General features: G+C 36.9%; 1 protein-coding gene across 1 annotated transcript in view; it reads left to right on the top strand.

Moving 5' to 3' along the window:
* The window catches only part of LOC132407608 (glutamate receptor ionotropic, NMDA 1-like), an 85,435-nt gene extending 79,361 nt beyond the window's left edge, over positions 1–6,074 (top strand). Inside the window, exon 18 of the mRNA XM_059994369.1 lies at positions 5,146–6,074. Within this exon, the coding sequence (XP_059850352.1) occupies positions 5,146–5,214 (69 nt within the window). The 3' untranslated portion in view covers positions 5,215–6,074. The remainder of the gene's footprint in view (positions 1–5,145) is intronic.
* Positions 6,075–19,643: the final 13,569 nt, after the last annotated feature.

Raw genomic sequence — 19,643 nt, 5'->3', positions numbered from 1 at the left:
TAGTGTACATCTACTTGATTTCTTCTTGCCACTACAAATATTAGACAAAGGTAGATTATAAATAGCTATTATCAACAAAAAAAGTCAATAACATCAAATATATCTGTTCTAGGATAGAAAAAGTGGTAGCGCAGAGCCTGACCCTAAAAAGAAAGCAGCACCTTTTAGATCGCTCACTTCAACACTGACCTCCAGCTTCAAGAGACGTAGGTCTTCCAAAGACACGGTAAGAGGATCTGGGACTCCTTTCACCATACCATGAGTCCATTAGCCCAAAGCTCATTCAGTACTATTACATATCCACATCACCACATGCCCATGTGAAACAGCTGCATTACATCCTTAACACTGGGCAAAGGAATAATGTGGGAGAACTCCAAAAGTGTTGATAACATCCTTGAATGTTTATGTCTGACACTTGTTCTTGCTCTCATTACCATTGTTAGTTGCCCTGGTCTTGAGCTCTGTTCTAAAGAAAATTCCCTATGCTTATTGCTGATCCATTCATGATGAACATAATCTTCAGTTAAATCTCACAACTGCCACAGGAGTCTAGGTTCATTGCCAAGATCCATGGATTTCATCATTTCTCAGCTTCATGTCTTCTACCATTTCTAAGCATTGATATTTTATATACTTCCTGCAAATCATGTTCTTTATCATTCCAAAGAATCATCCCTCACCATTTCCAAGGATCATGTTCTTTCTGCTGCTTTTTGATGATGGTGATGATGAGGATGAAATTTCTAAATTAAATCACTGACATGACCTTTTTATGATATATTTGTTGACTGTGATGATGTAATGATGTTTTGACTTTGTCTTTCTCTCTGCAGACACTTGTTCTTCCTTTTAGATTTCATCTTTTTCTTGACCAATTTTTTCAAGCTCTTCTTGAAATTCATCTTTATCTTGCCTTCTTACTGCAAGGTCATCAATAATACATAATTGTCACACATTTTCAGCAACTAAAGTCCTTTATCTTGGCATTTTCCACTTCCTCTTTTTAGATATTTTTCATGTATTTAGTAATTGATTTATGATCCTGGCTATAGTCCCATACAGAAATATTTCTGTTTAAAATGATTATTACATATGTGAGGGAGAAAGGGAGAATTTTGCTAGTTTTAGTGCTCACAGTATAAAAATAGAAGCTGGAACCCTTAATAAACTTGTTTTCTTATCAGATGGATCAAAACCATCATAAAGAATATATTGTATAGGACAGCTGGAATTCCGTTTGTACACTCATACTAAATCAGTCACCTCATCACAAAATCAAGTTCAGCTATATTAAACATGGGTTTGGCTTGCCAAATTATTTAATTTGCAGAAATTAAGCTGGATACAGAGATACTTTTAGGTTGAAATTTCCCCAATAGAAAGAGCAGAATGAGTCTTCTCTACCATTAGCAACAGGCCTACGAAACAGCAGAAATGCCCAGCCCTGACACGAGATATCTGAGAATATATTAACACACCTGTTTAGAGACATAGGCATTTCCCACTTTTCATTACAGTGATCATCTACATAATAACACCATTAAACCATTTTAGCCATTCAGCCTTTTTGTGGTTCTATTGTAATTTAGCAGTGTTCTTTTAAGTGTTTATTTTCACTAAAGTTTTTGTTTAATATCCTTGTTTCCCTATAAAAGAATCAATGTAAAGCCAATAAATTATATCCAAATCACAGCTCCTGGAACCATGATTGTAGCTGAAAACTTTAAATAGGTATACTATTAGAGACTGGCTCTGTAACCTTAGTCATGATAGCTGAGTAGCACTAAAAAAGTAGCTAACGATGCAGAAATTTTAAAAATCAGCAGGACATGGCTAGGAAGCCAGGAAATATTGCTTGAATAATAAGAGTAACATGAATGATAAAGTTAAATTTCTAAAGTCAGAATTTCTATTAGCGATGATGCTGATACAGTACAATGCCTTTTTCTGTCCACAAGGACTGTTAGCATATTTCAGATCTGAGAATTACTCTGGCCACTTAATAATATAAAAAGGATTTAATATCAACAGGAAAAATATATTAGAGTTTTCTCCTTATAACTGAGTAACAAGGCCAGAGGGTATCATATACAATATTCAATCTTGGATGAACATGTTCATGTTTACTCTCTCCGGGGTTTGGTTTGCCGATATTTTAATCTTGCTGGTCTAACTTTCCTAAGCCAACTGTGAAGTGAATAACGTCTTTATTACACAGTTGGATTATTCTTGACTATCATGTCAATGATAATTTAAAATCCAGTTAAAAAATATTGCCTCAACTATCTATCCCTGCATTTCCCAAGGGCATTACTTTGAAATTAGTCTTTAATTCCTTCAATCTGAATGATTAGAACCCTTCTCCTTGAATGTGGCATACTCCCATTGCCTCTATTTAGGAAAATTTCTCATTTGTTAGGATCTTTCCCTTCCCTTTTTAAAAAAAAGCATAGCTTAGTAGGCATTTTTATTTCAAAGGTATGGCTACGCCTCGTCTTCTGTCATTGTCTTGTCTGCCTTCTCACTTAGAAGCACGTTTTATTTGCGTCATTTCATCAGTGGCACCTTAAAATAATTTTGTTTCTACAGTGTTTTGATCTTCACAAAGTCAGACAAGATGACATTTCAGAAAAACTGCATGATGAATTCCTTTCCCATTCCCCTTAATTGTACATTGTGCTCTAATCCTTCCAGATCTTGTTTTGAGAATTTTAATGTACATTTTTTATTGAACAGCATTTTACTTTCTAAATAAAATAGAATGCGAACTGATGTGTCTTGTCTGTCAGTCTGATTTTATGTGCTTTCCTGTTCTTTGATATGCACTGAATAATTCCATCTTTAATGAACTCCAAAGTTGCTAACTTCATACAGTATGTTCTGCTCCATTATGCGATATGCCTGCCAACTGTCATTTCCCAGCCATTGTGGCATTCCTCAAAAGAACCTTTGTATGTATTGTAGTTATTTAATCTATTGTTGTACAAGAAAATGTATTTTCCCTCCTGCTTTCAGATGGAACAGTGATGCTTCTTCCTGCTTCTTCTTTAGATTAGAAACTTGACTACTCAAGTAATAATGAATATGGATCTTGAGAAATTGCTTCTTCATTTTAGCCTGGCTGTCTAGGATTAATTCAAAGGCCAGAAAGCTAAGCTTGATAAAATCCATATTCATGAAAATATAATTTGATTGTTTTTAAATGTTATTGTTCGATGAATTTTGCATGATAAGGGTGCATGGAAAATAGTGACCTCACTAGATCATAAGTAACTGTATTATTTGTAAAGGGGTTATAGTTCTTGCTTTAATCAAAGAAAAATACTGATGCCACAGATTCTGGTTCACATTTCCAATGAGGTTATGAAAATCATTAGGTGCTCACTTGTGTAACACAGCAACTGAATCTTCTATTGGCTCTGACTGATTTGTATTATCAGTCAAAAACTTCATAAAACAAGCTTTAATTTACTAGATACCAGTTTTGTAATTTATATTTTTAAATTAAGATATTATTCTAAATGCAGGTGAGCACACTTATCTACCATGATATGACAAGAAAAATGAATTTATTATTATTAAAGCAAAAACCATTCATGAATAAAATATAACTTTTCTAGCCATATTCCTAACAATGTGTAAAATATAGATGCTTAAAACAAATGCAGTGAGAAATAAGAATAGATTGAACTGAGCATGTTTATTTGGGTGATGTATCATCTTATTGCAAAGGCTTAATACCTCAATAATGACATAGAGGATCTTCAGCCTTTAGTAAATGGGAGTTAACATAGCAATCAGGATCTTTTTATAACTTCAACTGAGTATGTTCTAGTTTCTGTAGATTACAAATTAAAAACATTTGTGGATAAGATTGTACCTTGTTTTATGGAAGGAGCTGGGGCTGAAAATGTAAGCATTGGGCTCTGATATTGGAGCATATGACCTAGGAAGTTCCACAGAGAAAAAGAAAAAAATCTTTCTGTTCTTCTTTTCAATACATTTACTTCACTAAATAATTAGTAGTAGCAAGTTTAGTGACAACATGTACTGATTGGAGTTAGTGTTGTTCAGTGTTACTTATTTACACTGTGACAGCACTTGAAAAGCTCCACTTTCTGGAACAGTTTGCAAGGATTTCTAGGTTGCAGATTGTTCCTAAAGCACAATCATGATCCCATCTTCTCACCCTCGATCAGTGACCATGAAATATTGACTTGTCAAAAATATCAGACTTGATTAGCTTTGTGTAGTTAGTGCAGTAGATAAGTGTAGTTTTGTAGTAGTTATGAAAATGCTGGCACTATAACAGTTTTCTATGTTATAGAGGTAGATCAGAATATAAACTCTGAGAGTTGTCTCATCAGGAAGCTTTTAAAAGAGTTACAATCAATTACAACTTTTTAGGAGAACATGAATGGCTGGTGACAAGCTTATTTCCCCAGGTTATGAGACACCTAATCAGCAATCCTTAAAGGGATTGCTGGAAGCTCATCCCAAAAGACAAGATTTCTGGTAGGCTCTGAAGCAGCACCTGCTTCTCTCCCCCAAAGTATAAACTGCTGGCTGGTTAGCTGAACAATTTTTATCAAAATAAATCTTTTACCTGCAGGAAGCTGACTAACTGATACCCACAGTTCATCAAGAAAGTACTAAGAACTGAACTTGAAACTGGTTCTAGTTTTGTAACTCTCCTGTTTAAGCAAGCACCAAGCCAAGATATAGTGCCTGACCGAGCAACACACACAAAATGCTGGAAGGACTCCCGATAAAGGGTCTCAGCCTGAAATATTGACTGTTTACTGTTTTCCATACACTAGATGCCACCTGGCCTGCTGAGTTCCTCCAACATTTTGTGTATGTTGCCTTGGATTTCCACCATCTACAGATTTTCTCATATAGTGCCTGACTGACGTGCAACCTCTACTTCACCATTCATGAGCACACCTGAATGCTAATTTAACCTCCCCTGAAATTCCCATTTTCCTACAACAATAAATAAAGTTAATCTTGACAAATTCAGCCTATGTGTGGTAGAGTTATTGAGCAATGACCATTAGACATCTAGGGTGAAGGGCATGCTGATTCTTCCGTGTCCTTTGGAAGACTGGTTCTAATTCCTCTCTCTTTCTTATTTTACAGCAATACCATCCTACTGACATAAGTGGGCAACTGAACCTCTCAGACCCTTCTGTCAGCACTGTAGTGTGAATCTGCCCAGAATCCCAGAATACTGATGTTTTAAACCAGAATGAATTAAGCTACTCAAGAATTATTATCCAACAGCACTAGACTTTAGAACACCAGCAGTTCGCAGATTGAAAGAAGAATCAAAAGATACAATGGAATCACAACAAAACTGTCAGCATTTTTTCCTGCAAAACTTCGATATTACTGAACCTTGTGTGATCAGAGGAAAGTTACTCATTCTGTAGGTGTTTTATTTACTTACCAAACTTCCAGTATTAACCATCCATCAAACTTCCATGAATCAGCAAAGTTTCAGTATTCCTCATTGACTGTCAGTGTTATTTGGAAGAAATTGGATAGGTCAGTAGCTTAGTGTCATAGTCCGTTACTTTGGCAACATGCCAAAAGTCTACCCAAGAGTAGTGGAATGATAGTGTCTGGCTGCTGGGTACAGAAGTAAAATGGCTTTGGTACACTTTTAAGTGTCTAGTAGGCATCAAGCCACACATTACCCATAGGTCTGCAGAAATGGTTGTTTACCTGACAGAGTTCATCAGGGTGGACACAAAAAGTGCAAGTATGAAAGAGGAAAAGTATGACACTGATGCAGTAGGTGGTACGTTTCTGAAATGCTAAAGTGTATAATGAGCTGGAGGAGAAGAAAACAGATTTGTTGTGTTTTTAATAATTGTGCCAAATCTACACAAATTAATTTTAAAGAGGGAAAAGCCATAGTTTTGTGAGAACAAACTTGGAATTCACACCAATTCACTAGGTATGTTTAGTAAGTAGACATGATGGGTATAACTTTTTACTTTCTAACAATTTGTAGAAAATTCCATGCCAATGTATCATGAAATGTGCATCAAAGATGAAGTAAAACAATAACAACATTTAAAAGTTATAGTTCTGAAAAAAGACTTACAATGTATTTTCTTGGAAAATGACAACAGAGTTATCTCTAGTGTTTGGTGAATTACTAATGAGGGACACAATCTCAGCAGATGATTAAAGGGGAATAAAGGGGGTAGAGGGAGAGTTTAATGAGGTATTAAAAAGTCTTTAAAGAGATGATTATTTTCTTAAAAACAGCTATTAATGGACAAATATTTGATACATAACTGCTTACCTAATTAAAAAGAAAATATATAAAAGCAAATAGAAAAAGAGTGATTCAAATGGTAAATTCTAGTTATAAACAAAACTATTACTAGCATAGAACCATTGAGCCAAAAATTCCCTTTACTGTTATTTTTGTGTAAGTTAAGAAAACCTCAATAATTATGTCAATTCCTTTGTTAATATTAAAAATAGAAACAACAAAAAAAAACGTGTTCAGATCCGTTCATACAGTGGAGAAAATGGAAACACTCAAAAAGTGCCACTGACCGTAGGCACTTTATCCATTCATAACAGTTTGAGAACATGACAATGGAAGTGCAGTGCTATTTCAAGAAAGATATAAATGAACCAATATTTTAATTTTAACAAGAAAGCCAGTTTAAATAGGTGCTATATGTCTGGGAGCAAACTCAAAAAATGCTACCTTAATCAGTTTTCTATCCATTGTTTTACCAACTCTGGACAAATTAAGGATCTGAACATATACTCAGCCTGTGCTGTCTGTATGAGACTTCCTTTCAATATACCACCAGTGTTACCTGTAAAGCAATATAACTGTATTGGGAAGATTTTGGTCTCTTCACTGCTATGTTTGTTCCCAAAGAGAGGAATCTGTGGCCAAAAAATTCAGTAAAATTTTCTGCTGATCATTGTGTGCCAATTTTCTAGGCCACCCAGTGTTACAGGGTGGAGAGGGTTGGATGCTGAGATCTTTTATCTTCAGCATTTGACAGCTTTAATATGCTGTATTTAAAGTTGCACAACATAATTTCATTAGGTTTCTACCATAATTTCCAAATCTATGCACTCAGTTAATATAATTTCCCAGAATTATTCATCATCTGTAAACAGAAGGCAGAAAAAAAGTTTCAGACATTAATTTCACAGCTCTGAAATACAGAGTCAGCCCCAATTTAGTTAGCCCATCCTTTTTTCTGTGTGGCGTAAAATCTTAAAATCATAGTCTGGAAGGACAGATCTGCAGCTAATGATTTAGCCCAGTTGCCATATTTATCAGGATGGCAGTGATAACAGACATCCAAGATCCCCAATCTTTTTCCTTAATGTGCCAATTATTTTAGGGGTCCAGTTACATCCATGGACTAGAATGCCAAAATGCTCCAATGACTTGATAAAGATATTCAAAATGATAAAGGATCTAGTTTTAACACTGAATTATTGTCATTGATATAAAGCTAAAGACCCAGAATAACATGAGAAAACATTTTGATCTGAAACTCTCAACTGGAATGGGTGGTGGAAAAAGAGAACTGGATTGGTACTTAAGGGAAGAAAATATGGAGAATGAGCTGGCATTCTGTGGGATCCAACATCATGCTTTCAAGTTTTGTAAATGAAAACATCCCACACCAACTTAATTACCATAGTCTTCATGCAATGCAAAAACTTATTGCACCAATCTTCCTGCACAAATTTTATGTGCACAACTTTATACATCAACAAGTTATTAAAAAATATGACTCAAAGAGTAGACAGGATATGAGATACAAATATTGATACACCTTGCCCAAGAATATCTATGAAATTAAACAGAACAAGTTATACAGATAGCAGTTATTTACTTGAAGAGATACACACGTTAACAAATGCAATCCTTCTATACACACTACATATTTCTTCTCAACTGCACTGCACAGTAAACCGCTGAAACCATAAACCATGTTTCTTCTCAAACATAATTAATAATTATTTCAGATTTGTGCCTGGGAGAGGAATGTATAGAGAGATACTTTGGACTCCATTTCTGGGACTAAAATCTCCAGGGTATTCCTACATGAACTGCCAAAAAATTTATGAATAGAAATTTATTATTGCAGTTTTCCATGTTGATGAATAGAGATCCATTAAATAATTTTATATACTTGATCTGAAAAATACTAATTTATGATTGTAAGTCAACACTGCAGATTTATTATCATACATGCTTTGGGAAATTCTTATAGGGCACTTAACCTCACTATTGCAGGACATTGTAAAGGATGCAGCCTGTATTATTCCCTGTACAGTGGATAACGTGTAATAAAAACAGAAAACGATGGAAGATCTCAGCAGGCCAGGAAACATCTATGGAATGCTAAACAGGATTAATGTTTCAGGTCAATGAACTTTTATCTGAACTAGGAAGTAAGTTTAAATTTTCAGAGAGGGAGAGGGGTTGCTAGAAGGAAAGGCAAGCTTAGTCATAGGGTGGAAACCAAAGAGAGGTTGAAGGGCATAAATGTAATGGTGCACATAGAGAGAGGATGGCAAAAGTACATCTTGGAGAGGTTTAACTAGGAGCAGACGAATGAAATCTGAAATATCGGAGGAGGGAGGGGAAAATACTGAATAGCAGAAATGTGAGATACCCAACTGCAATGGCTGATTATATGAAATTGTTGTTCAGTATTAATTCCTGGAAGCTCCTATGTGATGTTGGAAAATGGTTTCCCAAGCTTACACTGAGCTTCATTAGAAAGTTTTGAAGTCAAGTTACTTAGATCTGAATACAACTTCAAGGACTCCCACAGTCAATTTGACTAGATTTCCTCTCTATCTGTTTCCGGCAAGGAGTGTGTTTCAATGTCTCCATTGCATCAGTTGTGACTGCTGTGTCACCTTTCACTCCAATGGTTCCAATGTGGCTTTCACCTCAGCAATAGTATACAAGACTCTCAGGCATGTCTCTTCCAGCCCAAAGAACAGAACCTCCTCTTGCAATTTACAACAGGTACCCTCTTTCAGTTCGCATCACCACCTGTCTCCACCCAATTACACAGGCTCCTTTTTTGTTGTTTCTCCCTCTCTCCTCATTCTTTGTAACAAAACTACAAAATCTGCTTCATTTCTAACTCTGCCTAGTTCTGATGAAAAATCATTAGCCATTAGCCTTTTTTTAAATCCACAGATGCTGCCTGATCTGAAGAGCATTTCCATTACTTTTATTAATATTTCAGATTTCCAGCACCTCCAGGATTTTGTCTATGAGTAATGTTTAGTGCCTAAGATAGTTTATGTAAATTCTTACAAATTTGTTTTGGAACTGGTTATAAATACTGCATGGTATTGAAAGTAGACACACTTTTTTCAACAATTCTGAAATAATAAAATAATTTTAAAAGGTGTCTGTCACTTATGTATCGTTCAAATGTGAACTCTTTGAATCTTTGACTTTGGTTTGAGGACTGATTTTATTTGGATATAATGGTTTCCATTCTGGAAAACATGCAACAGTGCTCATCCATGTGGAGGATTCGTAGATTATACCAGAGACTCACATGATTGACAGAACAAACTTGGAGCTCATCCTCATGTGGTAGGGATGTTGTCAACTCTGATTACCTGGAAGTGCTGGTTTGGATGGGACGAGGCATGCAACAAGAACTGGCTGGATTCTCAATAACTGGTAAGAACCTTGTCATTAGATGGGAAGCGCTCTCTGACTGCTATATTAGGTGCAGGTGTGGCCTGACCCCTGCTCCTCCAGCTTGGAAACCACCCAGGCCAACTGGCTGTTCATCTAGGGGTACAAGATGGTGTGGGTTAGATGGGTTATGATGCAAGTTCCTGGAACTGGGGGCAAAAATGTCCCAAATATCACCCTCATCTTGATGACCACTTTTGTATGTGGCTGTAACAGGTTGTGTATGGAACCTAAGTGTGTGGGCACCAATACCACTATGTCCTGAGGTTTTGTGAAACATGGTTCTTTAGCCATGAAACATCCCAGTCAACTGAACACTGCCACACTACCTTCTTGGGAAAGTTCTTCACCTTTAACCATACTTCCAACAGGCAGTGGTCAGCATGGAACATCCCGCAAATACTACAGGAGAAGGACTCAATGGACACAGTGAGGTGGTTTCCTCAGCAGACTGTGCAGACCAATACTGTTTCATTGTCAAACCTCACCAAAAGGCACCAAGACCTTGCCTAGTTGATGGTGGTAAGGGCATTTTCAGTCAGATCCCTCCAGCATGTCTGAATCATCATTCCTCTCACAAGCTACCCGTTGGATGATCACAGTCTTGGTGTTATAGAACATGGTAAAGGTGTCTTTGGTGTGAAGGTAGAACTTTGTCTTCACAGACCATATGTTGCAGTTATTCCTACCAAAGTTATAATGGACAGATATATTTACAACAGAGACACTGGTGGCAATGTCTACCAGATTCTTGTTATTTCATCACTTGCTGTAGGACAGGTCCAACAGCTACATCCTTCAGTACTCACCAGTTTTATGAATGACTGTATTACTAAGCCAATCATAGTGATGTACACTGGAGCACCTCACCCTTGTTACATCTTGTATCTTTGCAACTTTCAGCGTTCCTCTAAATATTCTTCAAAATGGACTAAATCATCAGCTAAGTGTGGATGCCAGCGGGCAATGGCCAATGTCCAAAGTCAAGGTCATTTTTCTTATAGCATACCACTGCTTCCAGTGGGTCTATAGGATGTTCAAAGTGATACAGAAAGTTTTCTTGGTGCCTTATAATCATTTCTCCAATGATCTGCACCATCAAAAACAAATTGGCTAGCTACCATCATTTGCTTTGTGTAACTATGTTGGAAAGAAAATGCTGGTAAAATTATTTCACTGAAATGTTTATGGGCAGCTTGCCCTCCTCCAAAAATCATGTACTGGAATGGCAAATGGAACAGCTTTCTTTTTTCTTATCTCAAGCCACTGCTGGATTAGACTGTATAGTTATAATTTTAGCAGCTTAATTTTTATAACTGGTTGATATTTTGTGTCAAAATATATGTTTCCTAGTGGTCACAGTATGTATTTGCAATTGTTCAGTGTGTCCCTTAGTGGTTACAGTTTGTCTACTCTTTGGAAGCATCTTGGTATCACATTATTTGATAGGGGCTATATAATTCATTAACTCTTATCTACAAATTTACATGGAATGTTTGCTTATCTGGGATAGAAGAAAGGGTGAACAAGTTGGACCACCATCATCTTGCTTTCCACTGCTTCTTCCTGTTTCCAATTCTCTTTGCTCTACTAGCACTTCATAAAACACAGATTTTATGCCTCTTTCTGAAAGAACCTTGGATCAAAAACATCAGAATCCAACACTGCCAACTATTTAATTAGGATGATGAGTGTTGCAATACGCCACTCTTTTCCAACTGACTCCATTTTGTTCTCTCCCCAACCTGACCCATCTCTGTAATAGCTGGAAAGCACTATGAAACTTGATAAAATATCAAAGTAAATTTATTATAGTACAGAAATGTCACCATATAAAACCCTGAGATTTGTTTCCTTCTGGGCATACTTAGTAAATCCAAGAACCATAATAGAATCAATGGAAGACTGCCCCCAGCAGAGTGGACAAACAATCAATGTGCAAATGGCAACAAGTTGTGTAAATTCGAAAGAGAAAAAAAGCAATAAATATTGAAAACATGAGATGAAGAGTTAGAACATAGAACAATACAGCACAGTACAGGCCCTTCGGCCCACAATGTTGTGCCGACCCTTAAATCCTACCTCCCATATAACCCTCCACCTTAAATTCCTCCATATACCTGTCTAGTAGTCTCTTAAATTTCACTAGTGTATCTGCCTCCACCACTGACTCAGGCAGTGCATTCCACGCATCAACCACCCTCTGAGTAAAAAACCTTCCTGAGTTGGTGGAAGTGAGCCCATAGTGAAGGAGCAGGTGAAGATGGATGAACCACTGGTTCAAGAGCCTGATGATTGAGGGGTAATAACTTCCTGAACCTGGGTTATCTGGTTTATATGCAAGTATTCCTCAATTTACCAGTATGCCCCATGACAATATTTGATCTACAACCTTGTTTTATTCCAGCAATACAGCCACTTACCTTAAATTATTCACATCTTTCAAAAATTTCAAACTCAAAATTGAAGTTCAATCTACATGGGGAAATCTTAAGCTCAGGAAGACAAATTTCAGGGTCATATGTTGCATACATACTTTGATAATAAATGTACTTTGAGTCTTTGAGGTGTTGTACAAATGCTGTTGGCTGATTTTCACTCTGTTAAACCTGCTGTATACCAGAGTCATTCAAACTTACTGTGGTAGAATCAGGCAAAACGTAACTATTTCTCTTCATAAAATACTTTAAATCCATCAAGATCATTCTGGTCATTGACAGTTATAGTAGAAGCACCTCCAAAAATCTTTTCCTTTGCCATCATTACTATTAAAGCCTCTTCTATATTCAAAACCTCTTCAGCATTATCTGAGGAAGTAAACAAAAAAAATCACATAAGTATTCTTTTTTCCTTATTATCACATGCTCTTTGATGCTTTTCACTAAGATTGAAAGCACTTGCACTTCAATAAATGTTCCTGCAAAATCTTTTGTTACAATACAGTAAATGAAAGCCCAAACTATAAACTCTCTATAATAAGGCTGAGCTAAGTTGTGAAAAAATTTTAATCTATGAATTTCTGTATTACGCAAACGTTGACTGCTCATTTCAATGGATGCTGCCCGACCTGCTGAGTTCATCCAGCTTTTGTACGTGTTGATTTGACCACAGCATCTGCAGTGTACTTTGTGTTCATAAGGGAGTAAATATCTTTATGTTAAGTCTGTCACAATGTACAAGCAATAAAGAAGGGATATGTGGGAGAGTATTGCCCTAACACTAAAATTGTATACATAATTGTTTTGTATACATGTATGTACAGTCAGATACACAATCAGAGCAATGTACAGTCAGATATGTAATCAGATCAATGAGTATTGATAATTCTGATGGCCTGGTGAAAGAAGCTGTCCCGGTGTGTGTTGGTCCTGGTCTTAATGGATCAGATAGTTAATTTTATTGGTGCTTTATTTCACAATTTCAGGAAAGCTTAATGAAATTCACATTTACATTTTCAAATGTGCCAATGTGTTATTTGTTTCACTGTGTTACAAGAAATGAAAGGTTTGTAGCTTAAAGAAACTACTGTCCATATTGCCCTTTAAGATATTCTATGATGCCATAAGTTTATATGACACAGAACGCACTTCATTGGGTACTAACCTGGACAAACTGGAACACATTTGGAACAATCTGTGCCATTCCTCTTTCTAGCACAATAATTCTTGCATGCTTGTACAGGAATACCACACACTATGAAGAGAAGTTAAACATGCAATTTTGTGAACCTCTGCTTTCTTGTATTTTTACAAACTATTCATTGAATACAATATTTGTTCAACAAAAACTAAATAATCACCAATCATACCTTCACGGAATGATGTTTGTACAATCCCAATACAATTACACAATTGATCCTCTGTGCCACATTTTGGTCCAGGAAATTCTGAAGCACATACTACAAAAAAACCAATCATATTCAAAACAAAATTAAACAAAACTGCAGACAAGGATTAGAAAAGGATTGCTCAAAAATGGAACATTGTCAGTATTTCTACAAATCCCCAAACCACAATTTGAATTTCACTTTTTTCAGCTTTTTGTCACATTTTTCATTCAATTTTTCTCATTTTTACTAAAGATCTGATTTAATACATTTGGAACAAAATCTGGATTTTATGCTCATGTTCTTCGGGGTTGGATTTTAAAGTGGTGCAAACAAGCATGGTGCTTTACCTGTATGATATCGAGCCTCTTGCCTGTTATTAGAGCTGCGCTCACGTGGACAAGAGCAAACGATCTCCCGACCTGTATCTTTTAGATAGTTGGAAGGCTAAATGTGAAGGCGAGTCACTCATCACAAAAAAAGAGATCTTTTCACCTGCACTTGTTGCTATGGTGTTCACATGACTAGCCCAAAGTAGTTAAGGTCAACTGTAATCTTTAGAATGATCCTGGAAGGGAATTTGGAGATGCTAAGTACACTGAATTGTCAGAAGTAGGTAGACTCTTTCCTGCTAGAGATGGTCATTGTCTGCACTTCATTGCACAAATGTTAATTGTCACATCAGGTCTTGCCTGAATATTGCCTAGGCCTTGCTGCACTCAGGCATGGCTTGCTCAGGAACCGTGAATGGAAATGAAAGTATCAAACTTCAGCACTTCTGAAGGAACAAGATCATTGATGAAGCAGCTTTAGATGGTCAGGCCTAAGAAACTGCTCTGAGGAGCTCCAACAATTATTCCCGAGGGATGGGTTGACTAATGTCCAAAGAGCACTACATATTCCTCAGTATGAGCTATGATTTCAGCCATTGGATCATCTTCCTTTATACGCTTTTTGACTTTAGTTTTATCAGGGTACTTTGATGCCAGATTTCATCAATTCACCTCATCTATATAATTTAATTCTTTGGTCCATGTTTAGACTAAGGCTGAGATGTTAACTGAATTATGTCATTCTGATGAAATTCTAACCCTGGTAATAATGACCAGGTTAGTGTTGAGTCAGTGCTGATTTATGGTTGGTGATGACTTTTACCACTTAGTAGATGGTTGGGAGTCCACTGGATTATGGCCAGAACATATGCTTTTATTTAAACTGTCTGAGACTAAGAGCAGCATGAGAGATCTGCCTTGTTCAACAAAAAGTCTTACTCTTCTCTGCTGCAACTGTGCCCCATCTAGATTTTGGAGGTTTTCACAAGTGGCAAAAAATCCCATGGACTAAAATGGTGTTGGTCAGTGACTTAATGCATTTTCTGCTATCAAAATTCACAAGGAATATAAGAACATAAGAAATAGGATCAGGAGTAGGCCAAATGGCCCATCGAGCCTGCTCTGCCAATCAATAAGATCATGGCTGAACTGATCATGGACTCATCTCCACCTACTGGCCTTTTCCCCATAACCCTTAATTTCCCTACTATGCAAAAAATTATCGAACCTTGTCTTGAATATATTTACTGAGGAAGCCTCCACTGCTTCATTGGGCAAAGAATTCCACAGATTCACCACTCTCTGGAAAAAGCAGTTCCTCCTCAACTCCATCCAAAATCTACTCCCCAGAATTGAGGTTATGTCCCCTAGTTCTAGTCTTACCTACCAGTGGAAACAACTTTCCTGCCTCTACCTTATCTATCCCTTTCATAATTTTATGTTTCTATAAGATCTTCTTTCATTCTTCTGAATCCCATCAAGTACAGACCCAGGTGACTCAATCTCCCAACTGCACCCTGTCCCAACTTAAGTTTAATTAGAACTTGAAGAGAACTCAGTCCTGAACAGCTGACTTTTACCTGCTGGAATATAAACACTGGAGCGAGGATTGACGACAAATATGGCAGAAGCATCAAGAATATAAAAAACTTTAGGAGATGCAGTCTCCAGTATTCCAGTACATGCAGTTCCTCGTTGCAAGCATGCACTTTTGGCTGTGACCAGATCTGTTTTTGAAGTGTATGCAGGTGTTGGTCTTACTGTCAGACCCATTTTATTCTTTTTCAAAAACCAGTCCATATCTGAAAGGAACACAGTTGTAAATTAATCCGATGTACTATCTGCAACATGAAAAGTGATACTGATAATCAGACTTGCAATTCATTGGCACATTACTTACTTTAGAAATGGTCTTCTTCATGACTTGCTTTAAATTCAATGCCCACATATAATTGGTATTTCCCTCCCGGTCTTCAGCATAAAGAAAATTATTTAAAGTTCATGTCTTTTGTGAACAGTTACACTGAGGTCATAGATTCCTTGTCCTTGTGTCTGTTGTGTTATTTAATATTTCAGTAATGTTTGAGTAATTTTGTAAATATATTGTTTAATTAAGCATTCTTTGTTTACATAATCTTTACAAGTTACACATAAGGAGTACATGTATACATTATTACACCACCATGTCATATATAGGCGGCTCATTAAAGGAAAACAAAGTAAAACTTCACCTTGGAGTGACGGAGGATGAGAGGCGACCTGATAGAGGTGTACAAGATGATGAGAGGCATTGATCTTGTGGATAGCCAGAGGCTTTTCTCCAGGGTTGAAATGGCTAACACAGGATGCATAGTTTTAAAGTTCTTGGATAGGTGCATGGAGCTTAGAAAAATAGAGGGCTATGTGATAGGGAAATTCTAGACAGTTTCTAGAGTAGGCTACATGGCTGGCACAACATTGTGGACCGAAGGGCCTGTAATGTGCTGTAGATTTCTATGTTCTAAGTTAAGTAGATACATTATCCCCAGCTCTCATGTTTTCTTTTCAATTAGTTTCTGGAGTTAAAAAACATAACAATGTCCAATGAAACAAAAGCCTGAAAATGCTTCTGCTGAACTATTTGAATTGAATGGTCAATGTTTTTATGTGAGATTTCTCTTGATGTAGAGCAAAGGGGAGTGTGATAGGGTAAATTAGGAAATGAGAAAAAGAGAAGAAAGGAAACTTCCCTAAAGAAGAGAGATGATGAGGTGAAACATTTATTTCCATAGAAGTTAAGATATCTTCACTAATAGGTTCCTGATTAATCAGGGTGTCAAAGGTTACGGGGGGAAAGCAGGAGAACTTGGTTGAGGTTGATAATAAATCAGCCGTGATGGAGTGGTGGAGCAGACTGAATGAGCCAAGTGGCCTAATTCTGCTCCGATGTCTTATTGTCTTATGGAGATCAGCAATTTCTGAGATACTCAAATCATCCTGTCTGGCACCAACAATTATTCCACAGTGAAAGTCACATTAGATCATTATTTCTTCCCCATTCTGATGTATGATCTGAACAGCAACTGTTTTTATGCATTGAATTGCTGCTGCATTATTGGCTGATTAAATGTTTACTTTAATGAGCTTGTGTATAGGTGTAAAGTGGCCATTGTGTACATATTTCCATAACGTCTTTTCCTTGTCAACCTACCCTTTTAATTTCACTCATAGACTTTCTATACTCTTCTCAACTTTATCTGTAAGACTCCCAAAGTTTCACAAAAGGTAAGCAATATGAATTCTTGTGACCATCCCAGTTCTTTCAACCTTATTGCTAATGGAACAGTCAATATGAGCATATATCAAGGAAAAACAATACCCATGACTCACTAATAAAAGAGTAGATTGCTTTTAATGTCATTGGAGGTTTTTTGATTTGTCATGCTATCGATCCATCGGAGGACAATATTAACAATTTGATTAGATCTGCAAGTTACATTTGATTACTAGTTTAAAGGGAATAGCCAGACCACAAGATGCAGAGGGCTGTAATTAAAATGGAACAGACTTCCCACTGTAGCCCTTGGATGGGGAACACTATGCCACCTATTTGCCACAATTCTCTAACTTATGCTAAAATTCTCCCTTTAACCTTCTTAAATACTACTCAGAACTTAATTTATTAGAGCAATTTTGATAATATCTATAAGTAAAAAGAAGCAGAGCTGAGGTTATATTCTGAACAGCCATGGTTTTATTGAATGACAGAATAGTCCTGAGGGTTGAGTGACCAAATCCTTCTACTAATTGGTACACTCATAAGGAGTGATTATGTTTCACATACAATGTAGCACTCTTGAAACCTCAAAGCTATACCCTGCATAAAATAAACTGTTGGAAGAACTCAGTAGGTTAAGCAGAATCTGTAGAGGCAAAGCAATAGCCAGCATTTCAGGTTGAGACCTTGCATCAGAACTAAGAGTGTGAGGGAAGGTAGCCAGTATATATATATAAAAAAGTGAGAGAGAAAAAGAGGGAGATGTGGGGCAGAGACTGGTGGAACTAGATGATGAAGAGAAATGACAGATGAAGCCAGGTGAACAGGTAGAGAGGGAACATTAAGGAAGACTCAGATAGGTACAGAAGAGAAAACTGACTTAGGCAAAATCAACCAAGGGTGGGGGGGAATGGAAGGCAGCAAACAGGGCTTCACCCAAGATATACTTGAGCCAAATTTTCTAATTCACCTTTACTTACCCCTTTCTGATTTACAAACAAAATTATTTTGCACTGTACACTGATTATCTGTTAGCAGTCCAGAATTTGTATCCAACTGAACACAGTCCTTTAGGTCTCCATTCTGCAAATCGTTCCTAAAATATCTTCAAAACATAAAGAGAAATGTTAGTAGATTAAAATAAAAACCTCCAACTTTAAGAGTTATTAAACATTAGTTGATAATGATTCTAAAGAGATTTTACTGTAAACCATATACAGTATCTATACAGAGTATATACTGTATATTTTACTGTAAAACTACATATCAGTTGACTTTACTACAGCTTGGTGTTGGCACGTGGCCAAGTGGTAAAGGCGTTCGCCTAGTTATCTGAAGGCCGCTAGTTCCAGCCTTGACTGAGGCTTGCATGTGTGTCTTGAGCAAGGCACTTAACCACACATTGCTCTGCAATTACATCGGTGTCAAGCTGTATGGGTCCCAATACCCTTCCCTTGGACAACATTGGTGGTGTGGAGAGGGGAGACTTGCAGCTTGGGCAACTGTTCGTCTTCCATAAAAAAAACCTTGCCCAGGCTTGCACCCTGGAAACTTTTCAAGGTGCAAATCCATGGTCTATCATGACTAATGAAGGCCTAACTACAGCTTGGTACATGTGGAGGCCATGAAAGGTACTGTATGAAAGGTCTCCTAATTTTCTTAAATGACATTATGAGTTGAGTTGAAATAACCATTGACTTTGGGAAAACCAGCCTTTTATAGCCCAAAAGATCAGCTGTGTGTGAACTACATTGTGCCTTAAAAAAATTAAACTCTGTACTGCTGGGAATCTATTTGATTATAGTCAAGCTGTCTGGAATTGCCTGGCATGAACTATTTGTATATACACTTGTATGAACCTATGAAATAGCAGGAACTGATCATTTGGCTCCTCTGGCCTGTTCTGCCATTCAATAAAATTATGGATATCATAATTGGAACTTCAGCTCTACTCTCCTGTCCCCTGTAGTACCTGACACCCAAAGACCAAACATCGGCTATCTCAGCTAGAATATCTTCATTAACTCAGCCTTCAAAAAGATCTTTTTTAAAAAAGTACTGATGTCCATCTTAAATATGTGATATCTTCTTTTAAAACTATGCTTACTCAGCTCTACCTGATCGGAATCTTATATTTCAATATGATCAGCTCACACTTTTTCTATACTCCACTGCATATAAACCAAATTTTTCCACATGAGATAATTCATTCAACTGAGGAATCAGCCAATTCTGAATTGCCTCCAATGGTGTATATTGTGCTTTAAATAAAAAGACCATAGTATGTGAGAGGTAATTCCATGTCTCATCAATATCATGTCCAGACTAACCTTTCATTTTGACTTCCAGTTACTTTCTGGATGTACATACAAATTTCTGTGTTTCATATATGAAAGCAGATCTCTTTGTAAAGCATCAGTTCAGTTTTCTTTCTGTGAAACAGAATTCTGTAGTTCTACACAAGAAACCACAGAGAGGCAAGGAACCAGA

This window comes from Hypanus sabinus, chromosome 18 (genome assembly GCF_030144855.1).
Source record: "Hypanus sabinus isolate sHypSab1 chromosome 18, sHypSab1.hap1, whole genome shotgun sequence".
Classification (NCBI taxonomy): Eukaryota; Metazoa; Chordata; class Chondrichthyes; order Myliobatiformes; family Dasyatidae; genus Hypanus; species Hypanus sabinus.
Note: the sequence above shows the minus strand (reverse complement) of the source record. Positions and strands in the feature narration are given on the sequence as shown.